This window comes from Daldinia loculata, assembly GCF_022478755.1.
Source record: "Daldinia loculata strain CBS 113971 unplaced genomic scaffold F4817scaffold_4, whole genome shotgun sequence".
Taxonomy (NCBI): Eukaryota; Fungi; Ascomycota; class Sordariomycetes; order Xylariales; family Hypoxylaceae; genus Daldinia; species Daldinia loculata.
In genome coordinates, this window is record NW_026054858.1 from 309,440 (window position 1) to 327,414 (window position 17,975).

At 45.5% G+C, this 17,975-nt stretch overlaps 6 protein-coding genes across 6 annotated transcripts; 2 read left to right on the forward strand and 4 right to left on the reverse strand.

The window, feature by feature from the left end:
• The first annotated feature begins 392 nt into the window (after positions 1 to 392).
• F4817DRAFT_178074 (Creatinase/aminopeptidase) lies at positions 393 to 2,484 on the forward strand. Its single transcript, XM_049298308.1, has one exon. The coding sequence runs from the start codon at positions 539 to 541 to the stop codon at positions 2,084 to 2,086; it is 1,548 nt and encodes a 515-aa protein (XP_049162915.1). The 5' UTR covers positions 393 to 538; the 3' UTR covers positions 2,087 to 2,484.
• A 797-nt stretch (positions 2,485 to 3,281) lies between these two features.
• F4817DRAFT_366760 (HLH-domain-containing protein) lies at positions 3,282 to 5,066 on the reverse strand (the record flags this gene model as incomplete). The annotated part of the gene is made up of 4 exons (XM_049307021.1): positions 3,282 to 3,709; positions 3,765 to 4,490; positions 4,575 to 4,943; positions 5,013 to 5,066. 4 exons carry the CDS (start codon positions 5,064 to 5,066, stop codon positions 3,518 to 3,520), a joined length of 1,341 nt encoding a protein of 446 aa, XP_049162916.1. The 3' UTR covers positions 3,282 to 3,517.
• Positions 5,067 to 10,399: 5,333 nt separating this feature from the next.
• On the forward strand, positions 10,400 to 11,582 carry F4817DRAFT_325393 (DOPA-like domain-containing protein). The gene is made up of 3 exons (XM_049301763.1): positions 10,400 to 10,699; positions 10,766 to 10,848; positions 10,951 to 11,582. Exons 1-3 carry the CDS (start codon positions 10,518 to 10,520, stop codon positions 11,202 to 11,204), a joined length of 519 nt encoding a protein of 172 aa, XP_049162917.1. The 5' UTR covers positions 10,400 to 10,517; the 3' UTR covers positions 11,205 to 11,582.
• Positions 11,583 to 11,825: 243 nt separating this feature from the next.
• Positions 11,826 to 12,674, reverse strand: F4817DRAFT_366762 (uncharacterized protein; the record flags this gene model as incomplete). The annotated part of the gene is made up of 1 exon (XM_049307022.1): positions 11,826 to 12,674. One exon carries the CDS (start codon positions 12,672 to 12,674, stop codon positions 11,826 to 11,828), a length of 849 nt encoding a protein of 282 aa, XP_049162918.1.
• A 1,397-nt stretch (positions 12,675 to 14,071) lies between these two features.
• F4817DRAFT_178241 (uncharacterized protein) lies at positions 14,072 to 16,421 on the reverse strand. The gene is made up of 3 exons (XM_049298310.1): positions 16,130 to 16,421; positions 15,776 to 16,071; positions 14,072 to 15,718 (listed from the first exon to the last, which is right to left on the reverse strand). The coding sequence occupies exons 1-3, from the start codon at positions 16,181 to 16,183 to the stop codon at positions 14,329 to 14,331; spliced, it is 1,740 nt and encodes a 579-aa protein (XP_049162919.1). The 5' UTR covers positions 16,184 to 16,421; the 3' UTR covers positions 14,072 to 14,328.
• F4817DRAFT_178240 (alpha/beta-hydrolase) lies at positions 16,422 to 17,700 on the reverse strand. Its single transcript, XM_049298309.1, has one exon. It carries the CDS (start codon positions 17,623 to 17,625, stop codon positions 16,660 to 16,662), a length of 966 nt encoding a protein of 321 aa, XP_049162920.1. The 5' UTR covers positions 17,626 to 17,700; the 3' UTR covers positions 16,422 to 16,659.
• Between the last annotated feature and the right edge of the window lie 275 nt (positions 17,701 to 17,975).

Sequence of the window (17,975 nt, forward strand, 5' to 3'; positions counted from 1 at the left end):
TCCGCGCTAGCACTAACAATTTACGAATCAACAACAAGAGTTGTGCACGGGCCATTTGACATCACTGTTAGCCCCCACTATATTCCGTAGATTTGCACAGCAACCGTACCATGTAATTCTGTTTTGTTAGTGTGTATTATTTACATACATCTTTTCAGCTAGCCCCACCAGCTCCCCCGCCATGAACCACCACCAGACAGCCAGACCACCCGGCCCACCTAAGGCAGCAGAGCCAGTTAGAATTTAGGTAATCAACGCCTTCTGATTGCTCCAAAAACTTTCCGAACCTTCTATTGATGTTTCATTTTGATGCGCCTCAAAAACTTTCCGCATTACAACATCAAGACTAGAATGAGATGCACCAAGTAAATTCAGCCCCTAGGCACCTAACATATAGAAAAGCGACATCTTTCTAAAAACCAAGGTTTTATCCTAGTGCAGGAATAATTGAGCTTTAATATTCCCATATTACCCCTTTGGGTAATACTCAAGTAATTCCGATGATGCAATTGGTTACAGTATTCCAAGGATTCCAAAGATGAAGTTTCGTCAACAACAATTATGGCAACTTGAGCGCCATCTTAAGCCACACTCGAAGCTTTCCTCCCCACAGTTACAACGCTCAAGACCTATATCAACAACAACAACAACAATACCCTCTACCCCACGATTCTCGAATACGTCCCTCAGTTGTACAGCCTTAAGATGTAGACCAAGATCTACGCGTACCTATCACACATCCGTCTCTGCCTCCGAGCTCCTCTTTGGCCAACCTGTCCACGAAACACACCCTCATATCCTCGCAGCCGGTGAACTCACGCCAGGTATAACTGCACAAGAATATCACGACCGCCGTGCCGCCCTTTGCCACTCCTTACCCCCAAACTCCGCCGTCCTTCTCCCCGCCGCAACCCTCAAATACCGATCCGGTGCCGTTTTCTTCGCCTTCCGCCAGGAGTCCAACTTCCTCTATCTCACTGGATTCTCCGAACCTGAATCCATAGCCGTATTGAGGAGGACTGGCGATGAGCTCGGCGATTACACATTTCACTTATACTGCAGGTCGAAAGACCCAAGAGCAGAACAATGGAGCGGTCCTTGGAGTGGAGTTGATGCCGCGAGAGACGTTTGGAACGCGGACGAAGCAGAGGATATTAAGCGGGTAGACAGAACACTAGCCTCGGTGCTAGATGGTGCTAAGATAATATTCACGGATGCTGAACTGACGCAAAATGGGACGTCTACAAAACTAGCAAACCTCTTGCGTTCAGCAGCTCCCAATGCGAGTATATCTCCCTTAAGGTCACATATCAACGTTCTCCGTGCCATCAAATCGCCAGCCGAAATAGCCAACATGCGGCACGTGGGGCAAGCGTCCGGCCGGGTGCTGACAGAAGCTATGCGGCGGTCGTGGAAGTATGAAAAGGAGTTGGCTTCGTTCCTGGAGTACCAGTATCAAATGTCTGGTCTGGACGGACATGCTTACATCCCCGTGGTAGCCGGAGGGCCAAAGGCGACACTCATCCACTACGTCCTAAATAACGGTATACTAAACGACTCGGAGTTCATCCTCGTAGACTCCGGTGGTGAATACGGAACATACATTACTGACATAACACGGACATGGCCCGTCTCAGGGAAATTTAGCGAACCGCAGAAGGACTTATATAACGCTATTCTTCGCGCTCAGCGATCATCCATCTCGCTCTGTCGCGCTAGCGCCAATGTCACTCTCGACAAATTGCACCTGATCACGGAGAATGCCCTCCGTGACCAACTACAACAGCTTGGCTTCGACCTAAGTGGAGATGCCATGGGAACTCTATTCCCGCACCACGTTGGGCACTACATCGGCCTTGATGTCCACGATGTTCCCGGATATGCGCGGAACGTGGTCCTGAAAGAAGGCCACTGCGTCACGATCGAACCCGGCATCTACGTGCCCGATGATGAGAGGTGGCCCAAATCCTTCCGGGGTATGGGCATTCGAATCGAAGACAGCATATGTGTGGGCAATGATAGCCCCCTTAACCTAACTACGGAGGCGGTTAAGGAGGTTGACGACATCGAGGCATTAAGAGATTAGAAGACACTCATGAATTGTATAAAAGCCTACTTTTTGGAAAATCGTTACTAAGAAGCCCGAGACGACCAGAATTCAAAGGCATAGCATGCTATTAAGGAAGTATATTATGAAATACCACTCATTGGACGGCGTATACATCTATTCTATAGACGATTCCTCGGCAAGTCTATTGTAAAATATATATCTCAATTATAGTGAACTTGGCCCATTGGACCTATATTACGACAGACATCATACCTATCTCATTTTCGCCTCCTACCATACATAGAAAGGTGGCAATGAAAAAGCCTAACCTTGAGAGCCCGAGAATAGGGGGCGCCACCTCGCAGCTCACAAAACCTAGTTGATCCCGCATTGACTCATACTTGTTCCCATTCTCGAGCAATACCGCCTTGATACTTTAACGATACCAGGTTAATGAAACAGTTCCGAATAATCGTATTCGTACCTAGGGCCGCTATGTCCTAACAGTTGCCATTAGCCAGCGGAGCGAGGGCGCGTGCCTCGGTGCCAAGTAAAGCATCGTACGATAAACATACGACGTCCGGGAAGAAGCTTACTAGCGAAGTTCACTCATTTCTGATGTAAGAGAAGAGAAGAGAAGAAAAGAGAAGAAATTGCGCGCAGAAAGTATCAGCCTGGGGGCCGAGATCTATTATTAACTGGGAAAAAATGATTCCGAATGCGCTTCGTCTCCCGCAGGAGGTAAGTTAGGTATCACTATAGTAACCTAGAAACTTGTAGATTGCAAAAAAATATCGCTGGCGCCGCTCCTCTCCAGTCTCCCAGCCAGACTCTTATCCTGAGTACCTAGGCAGTAAGGGTAAACCTAAATTGATTCCTTTTCCCCTTCGTTCTCCATTTCCCCATAGGCTGTAGGATATATACCTAGCAGTCTTGTGTGAAATTTGCCTGTTCCTGTTCCCCAAAACGCCGTAGATGTGCTTAAGCAGCACCATCCCAGTATAAGTCCTGTTCTCATCTATCCCCCTAGATGTTCTCCCCCTAAAATTGAAAAATTCGAAAAGCTTTATTTTCTAGAACGCCCAACGTGCAACCCGACCGTGTAATTTACCGGACTCCGATGTATTTTCATACAGGTTGAGGTATATATATATATATGTGTGTGTGTGATAGGTATGTTGGTGGTAGGTAAAGGCGACTCAGAAGGTAGATGGGATTGTTCGTCCGTATCCAATGTTGATGTTATTCCGTCATGAGATGCAAAAGGTTTTCTGAGACTACCAAGCCCAGATTTATCAAGGTGGGTTGCCAATGTCGGGTAATATTTAAGCAAGATATTCGTTCGTCGTCGTTAAGAGTTGTTGTTGAAGCGGTTGTACTTGATTAATACAAGGGGTGAGTGGTGAGTGGTGAGTGATGAGAAATATCCCAGTCATAAATGGAGTATAAAGTAGAGCTTGTTGCCTCTTAAGAAAAGGCTCTAGGGTTGAATACGGAAGCGCCGTATCCTTGGGGTGCCCAATTTGGTGCAGGCGCAGCGCCAACCAACTGTTCGAAGGCATGCAGCCGGCGAGCGAGTTCTTCATTCTTCTGTGCCATCGACCGATTCCTCCGCTCGAGTTGGTGAATGTATTCGGTGGCTTTAGTTAAGACGGTGCCCTACATATTGTTAGTCGTTTACTCTAGACCAATATAATTCTCTACTCAGACGCACCTTGCTTACTTTAGGTGCCGTTCTCGATGCGCCACCGTTATCATTATCGTCTCCATCTTCAGGTATCGCGCGCAGAGACGGAATAGCGTCTCGTAATTCGGCGATCTTGTCCTTCAGATTGGTACGATACTTTCGTTCGATGTCGTTATGTGCCGCCCGGTCACTGTTCCTGGGCTTCTCCCTGGACTTCTCAGTAGCATCCATGGAGTTATTACGTGTTGGTGCTTGGGGTCGTGTTATGGTTGGCTTGATGCGAGGTTCGGGTGTGTTGCTTTTACTATCGCTCATAGTAGTTGGGCTTTGGTTGACTTCGAATCTGAAATCCATCCCAGGGGCTTGTCTTGCGGCTATTTGTGGTTGGGGTACTTGCCCGGTGCCCATAGCAATGGCCAGTAGTCTCTGACGCTCGGGGTCGTTAAAGGGGGGGTTAACGTTCACGTAGTCCATGCGAAAGCCAGGCTGCGGGGGCTCCCAACTTAGCGGTGTCGAGTAAAGTCTCTCGCGCGGGGGTACTTCAGAAGGTATAGGGGCCGAGTCGTTCTTAGTAAGTTGGTCGGCCAATGCCATAGAGAAGAGGTCGTCTTCGTCCGACAGCGCGTGATCAAGAGCGCTATCGTCGACCAGATCAGCAGTAGACGACGGCGGATAAGCCACTTTGAAATTGTTGCCGGATCTCCCGACAATCCTTGGCCTAGGACGAGGCTGAGCTAGGATCGGAGACTTGCCCTATACCTCAAGCAACACTCTTTAGCACTACCCCTAGAGATGTGTCCGAAGGCCATCTTTGCATGAGGAGTTGTAGGCACTTACGGTTCTGTTTTCTCGGTTTTCGGCAAAGAGAGGATCGCTCTCGTTGTCACTATCAAATCGAAGCCAGTAATCAGAACAGTCGAGGGTGGATGGGTTCTCGGCAAATTTGGACCTTCTGATATCAGAACACTGGCGCTTCTTAGGTAGCTCCTGTCTAGGAAGCTTGTGCTTATGCGAGATGGTAGAAAGGTTCTGAGAAGCTGTTGAGGCTGGCGAGTCAGCGGAAGTGCTGGGGGTCTGATGCGAGCCTGAAGTCGGGACCGAGTTCACAACACTTGATTCGGCTGACCTATCGAGTTCGTCCCAGAAGCTGATGGATGATAGTTGCTGCGAGTAGTCTGTAGATTGATCGAAGAATGTCTCAAAGGTCTGGGGCAGGTTAGGGCTTTTATCTTTTTATGATCCAACCAAGGTAGTATCAATCTATGTCTAGCATACCTTGTCGTTACCAGCAGGATAAACGTCAATGTCCTGCATAACACCTGCGTCCATGACGAATCCCACAACAATTCAAGAGTCACCAGCAGATCTTTGGTGACACTATGCCTCGATTGCTATGGTTATATAAATGGGGGGAGAGTCCCGGGGAACGGGATAGTCGTCGGAAAGCTAGACCTTGTAAGGCGATGGATGGGCTATCATGCGAAGTCCGGGCTTGGCGAGATATGACGATGAAGTCGGAAAGACTAAAGGCGAACGACTTCAAGAGAGACGGCGCGAATTGCCACGTCCGTTGCCGTGTATCGTGGTACGGTTGCGCAGCTAGGTAACCTCAGGCCGGGGATGTAGTATGTAGAGGTGTGTATGAAGGATTGGGTGTAAGTGTGAAGCCACCAGCTGAAGTGAGCAAGCCACACCAACACACTATACACGAAAGGTTGTATAGGGGGGTCTCGACTATGAGGTATGGAAAGGTATGATATCACAAATATCAAATATAATGCCACAATGGTGAATAGATCAAACGATATTGAAGAACGGATGATATGATATATAATAAACAAATAAGCTAGGTAGTTTATTTCGGTTGGGTGGCTAGCTTATCTATGTATAGGACAGTTGGATCAGGATGAAATGAGATGGGAATTCGAGAATTCGGCCGTTAAAGAATAAGAATTAGATCCCACGAAGTCTTACTGGGCCAGGGTTGCCGTTTGAAAGGGTATGAAGCGTATGAAGCGTACAATGGCCGAGACCGCCCGACGATGCAAGGGTACGAAGTTACAGTCCAGAATTAATGGCCTGACGCTGCAGAGCAACGGAGACGCTCAGATAAAATTCCCCAGGCCAGCCAGGCCAGCCGGACCCCAAAGGGAGATCCCGATATACTACTACATACCCTTTTTCTTTGGGTACGGTACTGGGACGGTACTGGACCGTACCCGTATAACTAAAAGTACTGCTCGGCGGCAGGTCGCCGCGCGGCAGCAACTTGGTAAGACCCGTTGTAGACCGCCAGCGTGACTTGTAATCCAATAAGAAGCTCCGAATAATTCCTATTAATTCCTAATAATTCCTAGAAATTTCTGGGCTATTACCTTAATACAATAATTACAGGGGTACTGACTTACATTAGCCACGATGGCTAAGAAATGCTAGAAGTGCCAGGAGCGGCAAACGGGAAAATGAAGGACTTAGGAGGACCTAGGAGGACCTAGGAGGACCTAGGAGGACCTAGGAGGACGGCAGACCATTCTGTCCACATTGTGGGCTGATGGCCGCAGCGGTCAAAAAGCATGGAAACCGATGGGAACTAATGGGAGCTAATGGGATTTGCCCGCGTTGCAAATTTTGTCACAAGTACTTACCAGTCTTCACAGTCTTTGCAGTCTTTGCAGTCCTCTCGACGAGAAAAGTAGGAAAATTATTGTCATCGGTGCACCGGGAGGGCAAGAATGTGGCCTGACTTTTTGTCGATAAAGGGAATCTTTTCAAGGGTCACGGTCCAGAATCATGCATCATGTGGGGTGAGAAGAATAAAGATCAGGCCATTCACAAGGCTGACATTTTAAATATCGTATGACCTTCGCTTTCGGTCACTTTTGAAATAACGAGAACAGGGTTCTAGATGCAAACAGTGGATGTAATTGGATAAAAACGTTGCAATCATTTTTTCCATTGGTCGGCATTATCCTCAACCAGATACCCTAAATGTTTGCAGCCTCGCTATAACTCCACTGAAACCTAACGGTTTTAGGTAGGACAGTCATGTGCCACAGAAGCTAAGCTAGAAGGTACCTAACGGAGGACGGCAGGACGGCAGGACGGAACCATCCATCTTTTTAAGCTTGTGGCGGATTGTGGCTTATTTAGTCAGATCGAGTACCTTTTCAAGATCTTGAAGATTAGGTCCACTACTCCACTGCCCCATTGCCCCACTGCTCCGATGCTTCGTACAAAAAGCATTTTCGTAAATCGTAAAATCGTGCTGACTTCCAATATCTCTTACTAATAGTACTTTGGTACAACCACATGTTCACTTCCACATCGAACCTCTCCTCCGTTTTCTTCCGTGATGCTTCATGTAGGAACATCGCATATACATCCGCATACATCTTCGCATGCACAGGTACATATGCATATATGTATGCAACGTCGCCACGGACGATATATTCCGGTATCAACTACAAAAATTCTCACGAGTCTTCTTACCGGCACGGGCACACTGCGTCGCCTTTGATCTCGTATAGATAATCAGTGTCTAGTATACTCCATACCGTAGTTTCCATGATTCATACCACGTGTATCCATACCTATATGCCTACCAAGTATACATATGCTTGTGCTCCATACCTATATGCCTACCAGCTATACATATGCTTGTGCAAGGCACACATTCACCCACGTTCATACATATTGGCGTCTTTCACTTGCAATATCAAGCAGGTAAAAATTATTTGATACTTGAACACCCCTTCTGAGTATGAAATCTCCTACCCAACAACTTGGTAGATTCCGTCCCCTATTTCCCGTGATTCGAAAGCAGTAGCAAGTCGGTGTTCGTTCCGTTCCGTTCTGTTAGGTAGGGTTCTATACATATAATCAGGTAGGGCTCAAGGACAGATCTATTGGCTCTATTCCCTACATTCAAATATTCGGCTAGATCTTAGATCGTATGATCACAACAATTTCTATGCGAGTGATACCGCGTCCAGGGTCCTTGCAATCCCGCATATCCATATCCAAAGATGTTCCCAGCGGCTGCATACCCGTGGTTGCAGAAAACTTACTAATGTAGGAGAACTATCATATTTACAACCTCGTGAGCTTCGTGGGCGAACATTAAAGTTACCTCACGAATATATTCTATAGATCTCAATGGGAAACCGGTCAGCGGTCATAAGTCGGTATGTTTAGTATCTGGTCTCGGTGGGGGATCATATCTTTCATCAAGCAGTCCATCGACGATTAACCTTTATCCTAGTCTCTTCTGAGACATTCATCTGAAAGGGGTCGTTCTATGACAACGTAAGCAGACACGTTGCAGCTGTCAAAGGAGTGTAATATATTTAATTGCCGTATCGATGAGATCTAGATCTAGGCCGACATGTGCACAAATCCGGACTACCGGATACTCTTGGACAAGCGGAAGATGCCCGCTGGCATGAACCGAGCTTATAACATCCCAAGAGATGGACCAGCAGCATACAGTATTGTAGTTTGGTAGCATTTCCTTGCCACGTTCCATGAAGTTCATCTCATCTATGTATTCCCAAAGTTCTACAACATTTCTTCTCGTCACATGGCTATAATAGCGTATTAAAGTCTCAAGGGGAATATCATATGTGTGTATGTAGTCGTTTCCTAGCGTGGACACAGTTGTCGGCAGCCTCCGAACTAGGAAGTGGCGCGCGCCTAAAGCCCAGCTTTGCCCAGGCAAAGTGATTTGCGTATGTATTGTGACTACACTAGAGCACGGATAGATACAATAGTCTATTTTGTTTGGCACCACCGATTCCACTTAGATATTCCGATCGCTATGAAACAAACCCAGCGGGCCGTTATGTCTAACCGGGAATCCAAATCATCAAGCTATTCCTAATCAATATTACAGCCACCCGCGCTAAGGCAATACGATGACGAGAACAATCTATAATATTAAGCCTCTTGTTAAGTTAAAGAGCTAATAGGGTGGCGTTGGTTCATTTCGGAGAGCACTCGGGCGGTTTTATTTGCTCTCGGAAATTACTCTGAAAAGGGTTCAAAGACTCCGGGGTATCGACTCTTAATTGCTTCGGCGATAGGAAAGACATAATATACTATTGAACGGGGGTGTTCGCGTAGTAATTAGACAAAGTTATAATGTAGTAACGAATATCTTCAGTTTTATGCAAGGCAGTTCTCGATTCATAATATAAATATGCAACTCTAATGTTCCAGTTGCGGAGAAACAATTTTCAAACTACCATATAGGGATGAATATCATATGAGTTTATAGATTTTTGTATTAAGTATAGAGCGTGAACCTCTTAGGTTTAACTACTATATAGAGGTAGGTATTTGATTCTAGGTAAACATTCATTAGAGTATATGCAACGCTCTTCACTCTTATGTCTCATACCTAACCCATATTTTAGTGAGTTACTCTAGAAGAATCTCCCCTCTTCAGTAAAGATCTCGATAATGTTTGAACCTTGTTGTGGATGGCCTTGACCACTTATGTCTTAACTATCAAGCCAGTCACTCACAGAGACATGAAAACGAAGTAACATTAGATTAGAAGAATAGGCTAGTAGTAAGGCTTTAAACGGAGTAAATTCACAGTTTTAGTCCAGATCAACTAAATATGATGTTGTGGACGCTATCAAACTATAGTCATACATTTCATGAGTGTATATGAGGTAACTTCATGAGACTATGACGGATTCTCACTCCCAATATTCAACTATCACATTCTAACACTTGTCTCTTCTTATTACATTAATTAAGTACTGACACCCACAGACGTAATATCAAATTAAAAGACTTCTCAGCCCAAACCCCCCTGTATAGTAGGATCGTGAGAATGCTTACATAGTTGGGCGCATCTTGTGAAACGAAGTTTGTTACATCTCACCTATTGTCATTCGATCAACATCCTATCTCTATATTCTTTATTATCTAACATAATCGCCACAAATGATGTCGCACATACAAGCTGAAACATTATTCTCTAATCAAACAATATGTACGGCTTATGGTGGTTAGATATCATTGACAATCTTATGATGCTACACCGACTCTATGACATACGGAAACTCAACAGGTTGGATTTTTTTTAATTGCCCTTAGACGTGCCTAAACTCTAGATAATCTAGCCTAGATCTACTGATAATGGTTAATACGAGATTATCAGGCACACCTCTTCAACAAAGTACCCTCAAGTATCTAATAGTTCTAACTGTGTAACTTATAAGCAACGATTACGGCGTAGATAACATTCACTCGAGACCTATACGAATGAAAATAAAGACTGCATCAAGTATTAGGTCATATATTGGGTTATATACATATAGTTAAGAGATATATGCCATGATATGAACTAACTTGGACAGGGGTGGATAACAACCACGTTGGAACAGTTAAGTAATGCATTCCTTAGTATCCCACTGAGCCTATATTCTAGCAATTTTTGACAAGTATCACGGGAACACGGCGAATCACGGCCGACGTGTCGGACATCTTCAATCCGGAGCGGTACCCGGTTTTCAAGGACACATGCACTAAGTGGAGAGAAGTGGAAACGGGAGCATCGGAGTCGTATCCGGCGCTTCCGGAATCAATAGGTTATGCCGCCGGGCGGGGGAGAAGCACGTCATTCGTAGCGCCATGCGAATTTAAAAAGGTAACACTCCTAGAACTAACATCGTACGACAGACTTAATCTATGAAATGCACTTCTGAAATTAACACGTAGAGCCTAAGTCCTATATTAACGCCAAGTGCATACTAAGACTCAAGCGCGATGGTCTACTCAGCGGGGAAGTATACGTACGTCTCTCCCCTCGAGGGGTACGAGAATGCCCCGCCGCTGCCGGACGAGAAGAACGAGGACGGCAAAAGCTACAAGAATCCAACGAGTGATACCCTCAGCAAGGCCTATCTCGAGTTCCCCGACCCGCTGGATAACGGTCGTCGCGGTGGTTTGTGAGTTTCCGACAATGAGCTCCACAGTTGCTGTCAACTAACATGTGCGGGACTACACCCCCTCAGTGATATACATATCTACTATTTTCAAAACAACGAAAGCCAGACGCAGCATGCAAAGGATCTTTGGGAGCGAATCCGACGAGAGTGTATGGTCCCTACTTATCTTTCCCCTCACCTTCCATGTGCCCTCTCTTGTAACGTAGGACAAGAACTTTAGTAAATATTTGCTAAATGGCTTTCGTGCACAGTTCCTGAGCTAAGGATATACCGCCTCTGGGATAAACCGATAGGCCCTCACCCAGTGGCAATGTTTGAAGTTAATCTCTTCTCACCAGCCCAGTTCGGCGCCTTCATCCCCTGGCTTGCTATCTATAGGGGTCCATTATCAGTGTTGATCCATCCCAACACGGTCGAGAACGAAGAAGGGGTTGAGCGCCGAAATCATTCACAGAGGGCTATTTGGATGGGAGAAAGGCTACCTCTAGATTTGGATGGATTCTAAACTAGCTGTTAAGAAGCTCGTACCCCGTGGAGTGTTGGATGAGTAGATCTATGAATTGAATTAGTCTATTCCATTTCTTAACGCTGAGAGTATCTCATATCGGGGATGGTATAAAAAGACTCATCTCTAGTTTGGAGCTAATATAACGAATCCCGCTCGCAATAAACCAATGCGAAGATAAAACAGACTTATATGCCCAATAGTCTTCTGTAGATATCACCAAATTGTTTATTTTCTATCAATCCGAACCTCTATTCGAATGTGCTCGGATATTCCAGAAACGTTGGTGTCTCCTACTATCATATATTCCACAAAAACGAGCTTGTATGAGAATTCCATCTTTTCTATGGCATAATCTGATAGTTTAAAACATCTGACGTATCAGCAAAAATAGTCACAGATCTCTGTCTTGAAACTACATGTCATTTCAACTAATATCCTTCAAAGATGGCATGAAACTAAGGTGCAAGGGATATCATCTTTACATTTGCAGGAAGCTCCAAATGTTGGTTTCAGAAGCTTGGGGGTTATGATATAATATTTCACCTCTGCGGCGAAACAAGACATAAGAATAATTTGATATAGTAGAAACCTAACGTGAGGTTATTTCATTTTAATTAGCTAGCTATTAGGGACCCAAACAAGCGAACGTCCTTTGGATAGTACTTTGCGCTTTACTGGTTGGTATAGGTTTCGGGGATACCCATCATTTTTCCACGTTCGAAAGCCTTGTTCAATTCGCTGTAACTTATTCGTTCCTGCCCAATATTGTATACGGAATAGTAATGTTCGGAACTTTTTAAATTGGTCCATCTCCAGTAAAGCAAAGCTGGTATAGAATTGTGAGGTATAAACAGGCTCTTTGTTACTTGGGTCTACATATCTCCACATGATGGAGACGTTTGCAAGATATGGCATTGCGCTAACGAGGAAAACCATATCTTCGTCTCCAAGTATCGACCAGGTACTATCCAAGGACACCCGGCCAGCATCAATAGCTTGGTTCTCTGCTAGTGCGAATAAATCTCGATGGCCTTTTGCTTCAAGAACCATGTACGGGAAACAAATGCAACTTGTACTGGAGTAAAACCAGTCGCTGAGCTCTTTTTCTGGCGTATATTTATTTTCTTTCAACTTAAGTATCTCAGGAAAATTTTCAGCGTCGTATCCAAAAACTATGTCGGGTTTCGGGACCCTCAATGTGTTGTTCCCCTTTTCTGGAGGGCAATTCTGGCTTGTATATGGGGTCTCGAGGGCATATTCAAGCTTCGTTTCTATAGGACCCATAGGATCTCTAGCCCAATAGACGTGAACGTTATCATCACCACCATCAGGATCTTTAGTATTTGCGGGACTAGTATCATTGCGAGCCGTTGGATCCATAGAGATATTGGGGTGTTGAGAAGTCATACGATCCGGGGGGAGTTGGGATAGCCGGAAACTTTGGCGCTCCCAACCCCAACCCAGCATCTACGTCTAATATTCAAGGCTATAACGAGCTCATTCATCAGATAAGCTTCGTACGTTCTCTTCAGAGCAGCGTTCGAATAATCTTGATGTATTTCGGCTATATTGTCAGGGATGTCATCCATTGGACAAGCATCAATTTCGTCTAGGTGCCTCCGAATACAGTCTGGAAATAATATATAGCGATTTCGTATGTTAATTGAATTACTATTGAGAACTCCCATCCGCGCATGCGCATCCGGCAAATCATCTGCTTTACTCTCAGGTGAGGTTTTAGAAGCCATTGTGATAGAGTCCGGGGCAGTGTATGTTGAGTAGGTTTTGACTGAAGGTGGTGATTCTAGGTCTTCGGTATCAAGCCAAGCAGCTATTCTAAGATCTCTCCTGGATTTTAACTCCTTGGCGGGGGGTGATTGAGAGTCGGTCTTCTCAGTGGGAGATGATTGGAAATCGGTATATTTGACGGAAGGTGATCGAGCATATGTCCTCTCAACAGTATGTGATTGAGGTAAGAATGGGGTACGAGTTATTTGGGATGGCTCTTCCCATTTTCCCCGCGCAAGTGAGAATGATCTTGACGAAGAATGTAATTTGGGCTTTTTTATGCGGAAAGAATTGGCAGTAGATGAGTTGCTACGTGATCGCTATCTAGATAGGGAATGAAGATCAAGCGGCAATTGTTGACAAGTTTGGGGGTCCATGATAGATGTAAATATAAAAGGAGATCAATGTGATAAGAACTTGCCTATGAATGACCTATTAGAATGTTGTTTAGACTTCGAATTCGAGTAAAAAACGGATGTAATTATGAGAAGTTGAAAAAGGCTTACCTTTATATTACAGGTCACCAGGATTTTCAATGTTATTTGATGAAGATGTTATTTGAAATAGTTAATATATATCGTACTATTCCATTTGTATGGAAAAGTACAACGCTGTTAAAAGATTTTGGCTTAATCTTCACTTAAACCGGTAATTTTAAATGATAAAAGGCGGCACTACAATAGCCCGAGTTTACAAAAGTCATAAGTCGATCAAGATTTTGTAAGGAATTTTAAAACAAACCAGGGAAGCCCTTAGCTATACATATCTACTGAAAACACCCTTTGTTCTAGATGCACCATCTATAATCCTGCTTAGAACAGTTAATAAATTGCAGTGAGCTTTAAGTGCTAGCGCACTGAGCAAAGTTTAGCTCATGGTGTAGATACGAGATACGCTTAGTCTTCAGGAAAGCTATTAGAACTCCGTTAAACCAACATTCTGCTAGAAGTAAATAAACCTTAGACAAGGTAAATCAACGTGACGTGACGAATCGATGGGTTGTTTTCGGAGTTACCCCTTAGTCTATGTGCATGTTTTAAAGGACCAACTAGGCAATCTAAACAACCTCTGAACCTATTAAATATCTGATATATACCTAGGTACACTTTGATAATTGATTTATGACCTTTCTGGCATTTTCTACCACTCCATGTCTTTACTACCGCTATGTTCTCTCAGGAATGAATTTAGTTGTCTTGTACATCATTACCATCTAGCAAACCGGACCGGAAGTTCCACTCAAACTTAGCTAGGAGACTACCTACATACCAACAATATGTATTATACCCAGATATTTCCTGGGGATACTATCAAGGCAGGATATATCCGGTAATTACCACCCCTCAGATATACCCCAGAACAAATCCTCAGTTTCGTCAAGCCACCACCCCTTCCAGTACTTCCACCGAGTAGCACAATCTTGTACCTTCTCCATAGTTCCCGTATCCCATATCTCAATGGACCGAGCCACCTTCGAGTCCCAAATATCTCCTCCGCGAAGGACAGCAGGCCACCTATAGTCGATCACGACTTTCTCCTCGCTCCAGGCCCATATGACCCAGAGTCCCCGCCGTGCGCCGCGATCCTCGCAGATGACCAAGCTCTGGAGGGCGCAACCGTGCTTGCGGGACTGGATGTACTGGAACATTCTTATCACGCCGTGCTTATTAAGTACGTCTTTTACGCCGTAGCCGTTGTGGATGAACGTGCGGAGGTGTTGCAGCGGACGTAGTCTCGCGATAGCGTCCAGGTACCCGGGCCAGCTACTACTAGGAGTGGGGTGGTCGTTATCGGGGTGGTGGTTACGGGGAATATCCAAGCCGAGCCAAGTCAGCCGTGTACATATACCGAGTTGTTCTATATCGGATACCGAGAGTCCCGGCCCCCCACCGGGCTCTATTGTATGGAAGCGTAACTTCCGTAAGTTGGTGGCATTCTGTGCACTGCGACTGAGGTACTCCATCAGCGCGGCAGACTGGTACCCGGTCAAGGATAGCTGGGGCACACTGATAGTAAACGGGATTTTCCCCGGGGGTAGGCCTAGTGGTTTAGGCTTATACATATAAGTGGCTAGTTTGAGTGTTTGAAGAGATGGGAGAGACTGGCCCGCGAGTCTTTCCGCCAACCTCTCTATCATAGAAGTGCTAACCAGGCTTAACGACTCCAGCTGGGACCACGGTATTAAACTCCACTGGGACCAGGCTTGGTCCGAGACGGAAAAGTCACCATGCAGAACTAGGGATTTGAGATGAGGTGTTAAGGGCGCGATATTCTCTAAGGCGCGGCAGCTCTCATTCTCGTAGTTAATACGGATGTAGCCGATAGATTCCGAATCTGGGAGCTCTAAACATAAGTGTTCTAGGTTCTTATGGGGTCCCAGTAGAGTAGCTACCTCACGGGATGGCGATATGGGGGATTGAACACCTTGCCAAGGCCCATAGTTATCGTACGGTCGGTGAACGATTGTAATCCGCAGGGAAGTCAAATTTGAATGGGACGCAGACTCTTGTGACTTGGATGAGGCCAGAATAGAGACATCCAGGGTCTCACGGTCCAGTGTGTGGACGTAATTCTGTAAGGTTACCGTGACATTCCGGCCGATATAATTTGAATCGTAGAATAAGGCGTTCCTAAATTCATTCATAGGTAAAGATTCTTGGCTGTCATAAGTTGTTGGGTCATGATATATTCCATTCGGATGCTCATTTTGATCCCCGCCAATACTGACAGATACCTGATGTAAGCTTATCTGAAAATTAACATGGTACGGGCTATCATACCTAACATGCTTTAGATTAACAAGTCGAGACAATAGTTTTTGAAGATCCAGGGCCCATTCACTTGTCACCTCAGGGAACCCGATGCGAATCACGACTTCACGAACGTATTGATGTAGGTACTCATGGGACTCCCAAAACTCCAAGTGGTCTAGAGCTAATTCGTAGGGTTCTGATAAAGTGTCGGCTTCAAAGACAAGCCGCCTAAACAAGATAGACGCGGCTAGCCGATGCCATGCCTTGCAGGTTAAACTGGCATTCTTGAGTGTAATAAGTAGCGGCTCATCGACTTCACGCAGCTATGAAGTATCATTACTAAGCAGGCGAATTACAACATGGGCTTGGCTTAAGACTAACCTTTTCGAATATGAGCTCCTGGAGCTCGATACTCAAATCTGCAAACCCTGCCATGATAACGCCGATTCCCACACTTCGAGCCGGGAATAGGGCATACTAACAGCTTAAGATGCAACTGATTTCAAGTGATCTGTTGACGATGAGTGGAGAAGATGAGATTTTATTCAACATTCTTGAAAGCGGTGGGGTCCTAGCGGCTCGATGGGATACTCTCATTGGACTTACCATCTATTTCAATATTTCGATATCTATTTATCAGAGAGAGGCGTATCTTATTCTAGCAACTCACTTGCATATCAAAGCTGTTGTTTGTTAATTTGACCTGGATTTCTACCTTGATTGTAGATTTCATGCTATGTCTTGAAGCATAATTGAATAATCCGTGATCTGTTAGAATTCTGAATGAGACATCTGGAACGAAAGATACTCGCGGTATCTTTTGTCGCGGACTTCCATAGCCAGGTTCAGAGTCCATTGCGGAACAGCGAAGTTTTCATGTATTCTGGTTCCACATCATGATATGATCTACCTCACCCACAATGTATCTGTGCAAACTCGGCGATCTCATTGTTGAATCTCTCCGGCTCTTCGTAGAACAGCCAGTGGCCAGAGTCGAATATTGACATCTTTGCTGTTCCAGGGCGTTTCGACTCGATTTGCCTTACGGTCTCCTTCATGCCTTCGAGAGGGAAACAACCCGTTCTTCGACCTGCCATGACCAGAGTAGGTAAGGTGATATCCCCGATAGCTTCACGGTGATCGTAGCGCGTGTGGTCGGCCAGCAGCTTCGCTAGCCAAGTTTGGTCACACTGTGCGCTAATGCGCGTAAAGAATTCCTCGTCGCGCCGCCGTCGTTCATCCGACAAATCGTCGGTAGCCGGCTCCGGCGCATGTCGGTATCCCAAGCAAGACTGTACTAGACCTAGATGCGCATTGACTGAATCATGTATCCACTCCCGCTGCGCAGCTTGCATGGTCTGCTCGTCATAACAGCCCAAGTGGGATTTCGACGCGTCCCAGTTGCCAAAGGGCGAGCGATCTTGCAATGGCCCCTGATCGACGAACACAAACCCGCTGAAGTCGTCGCACCCAAAGAGCTCAACGTAAGTCCAGAGGACCGCAGCGCCGATTGAACATCCGACGGGCACAATCTTTACCGCCTTGGTAAGGGTTAAGGAGTCTTTCAAATGAGTAACCAAGGCTCGCAGATCAACAGCTAGACGGGCTACATGATAACCCCCGAGCGGCCGACTGGAATTTCCGTGACCCCGCATGTCCGGGGCGACGACCCAGTAATTACGACTCAGGGTCTCGAAATTACGCGTAAAATATGCGCTCGAACCGCTGAACCCATGCATCAAGAGGATGCACCGCTCGTAGCGAGCTTCGGATGTCGCTTTCTCTTTAACTGGTAGCGAGGTTTGAAAGGCGAGAGTGCAGCCATCATTGGCTATACAGTGCTCGTATTTCATTCCGGGGTCTGCCTTATTTGCCATGGTTATTAAATGATATCCCAGTCTGATGTACGGAATATATGTTAAGTGCTACTTGGCGCAAATCCTAAACCTTTATTGTTTTTTGATGAAGCAAAGCATAAATCTCTCTTTCTACAAATTATTCGGTATCGTATTGCTGTGGATAATAGAATATTGCATAGTAATCTTATCTCTCTAATAGCTTATATTTCTTAGGTACATATTTACCCCCTTTCCTTAGAACTTCGTCGTATGTAAGGGCGCAAAAACGTAACCGGACAGCCATTAACATATGAAGTGAGTGCATGTTAGAGAATCTTGGACAGATGGATCTTTCACAGACATAGAGAGCTTAGGACAAAGCTTATGGT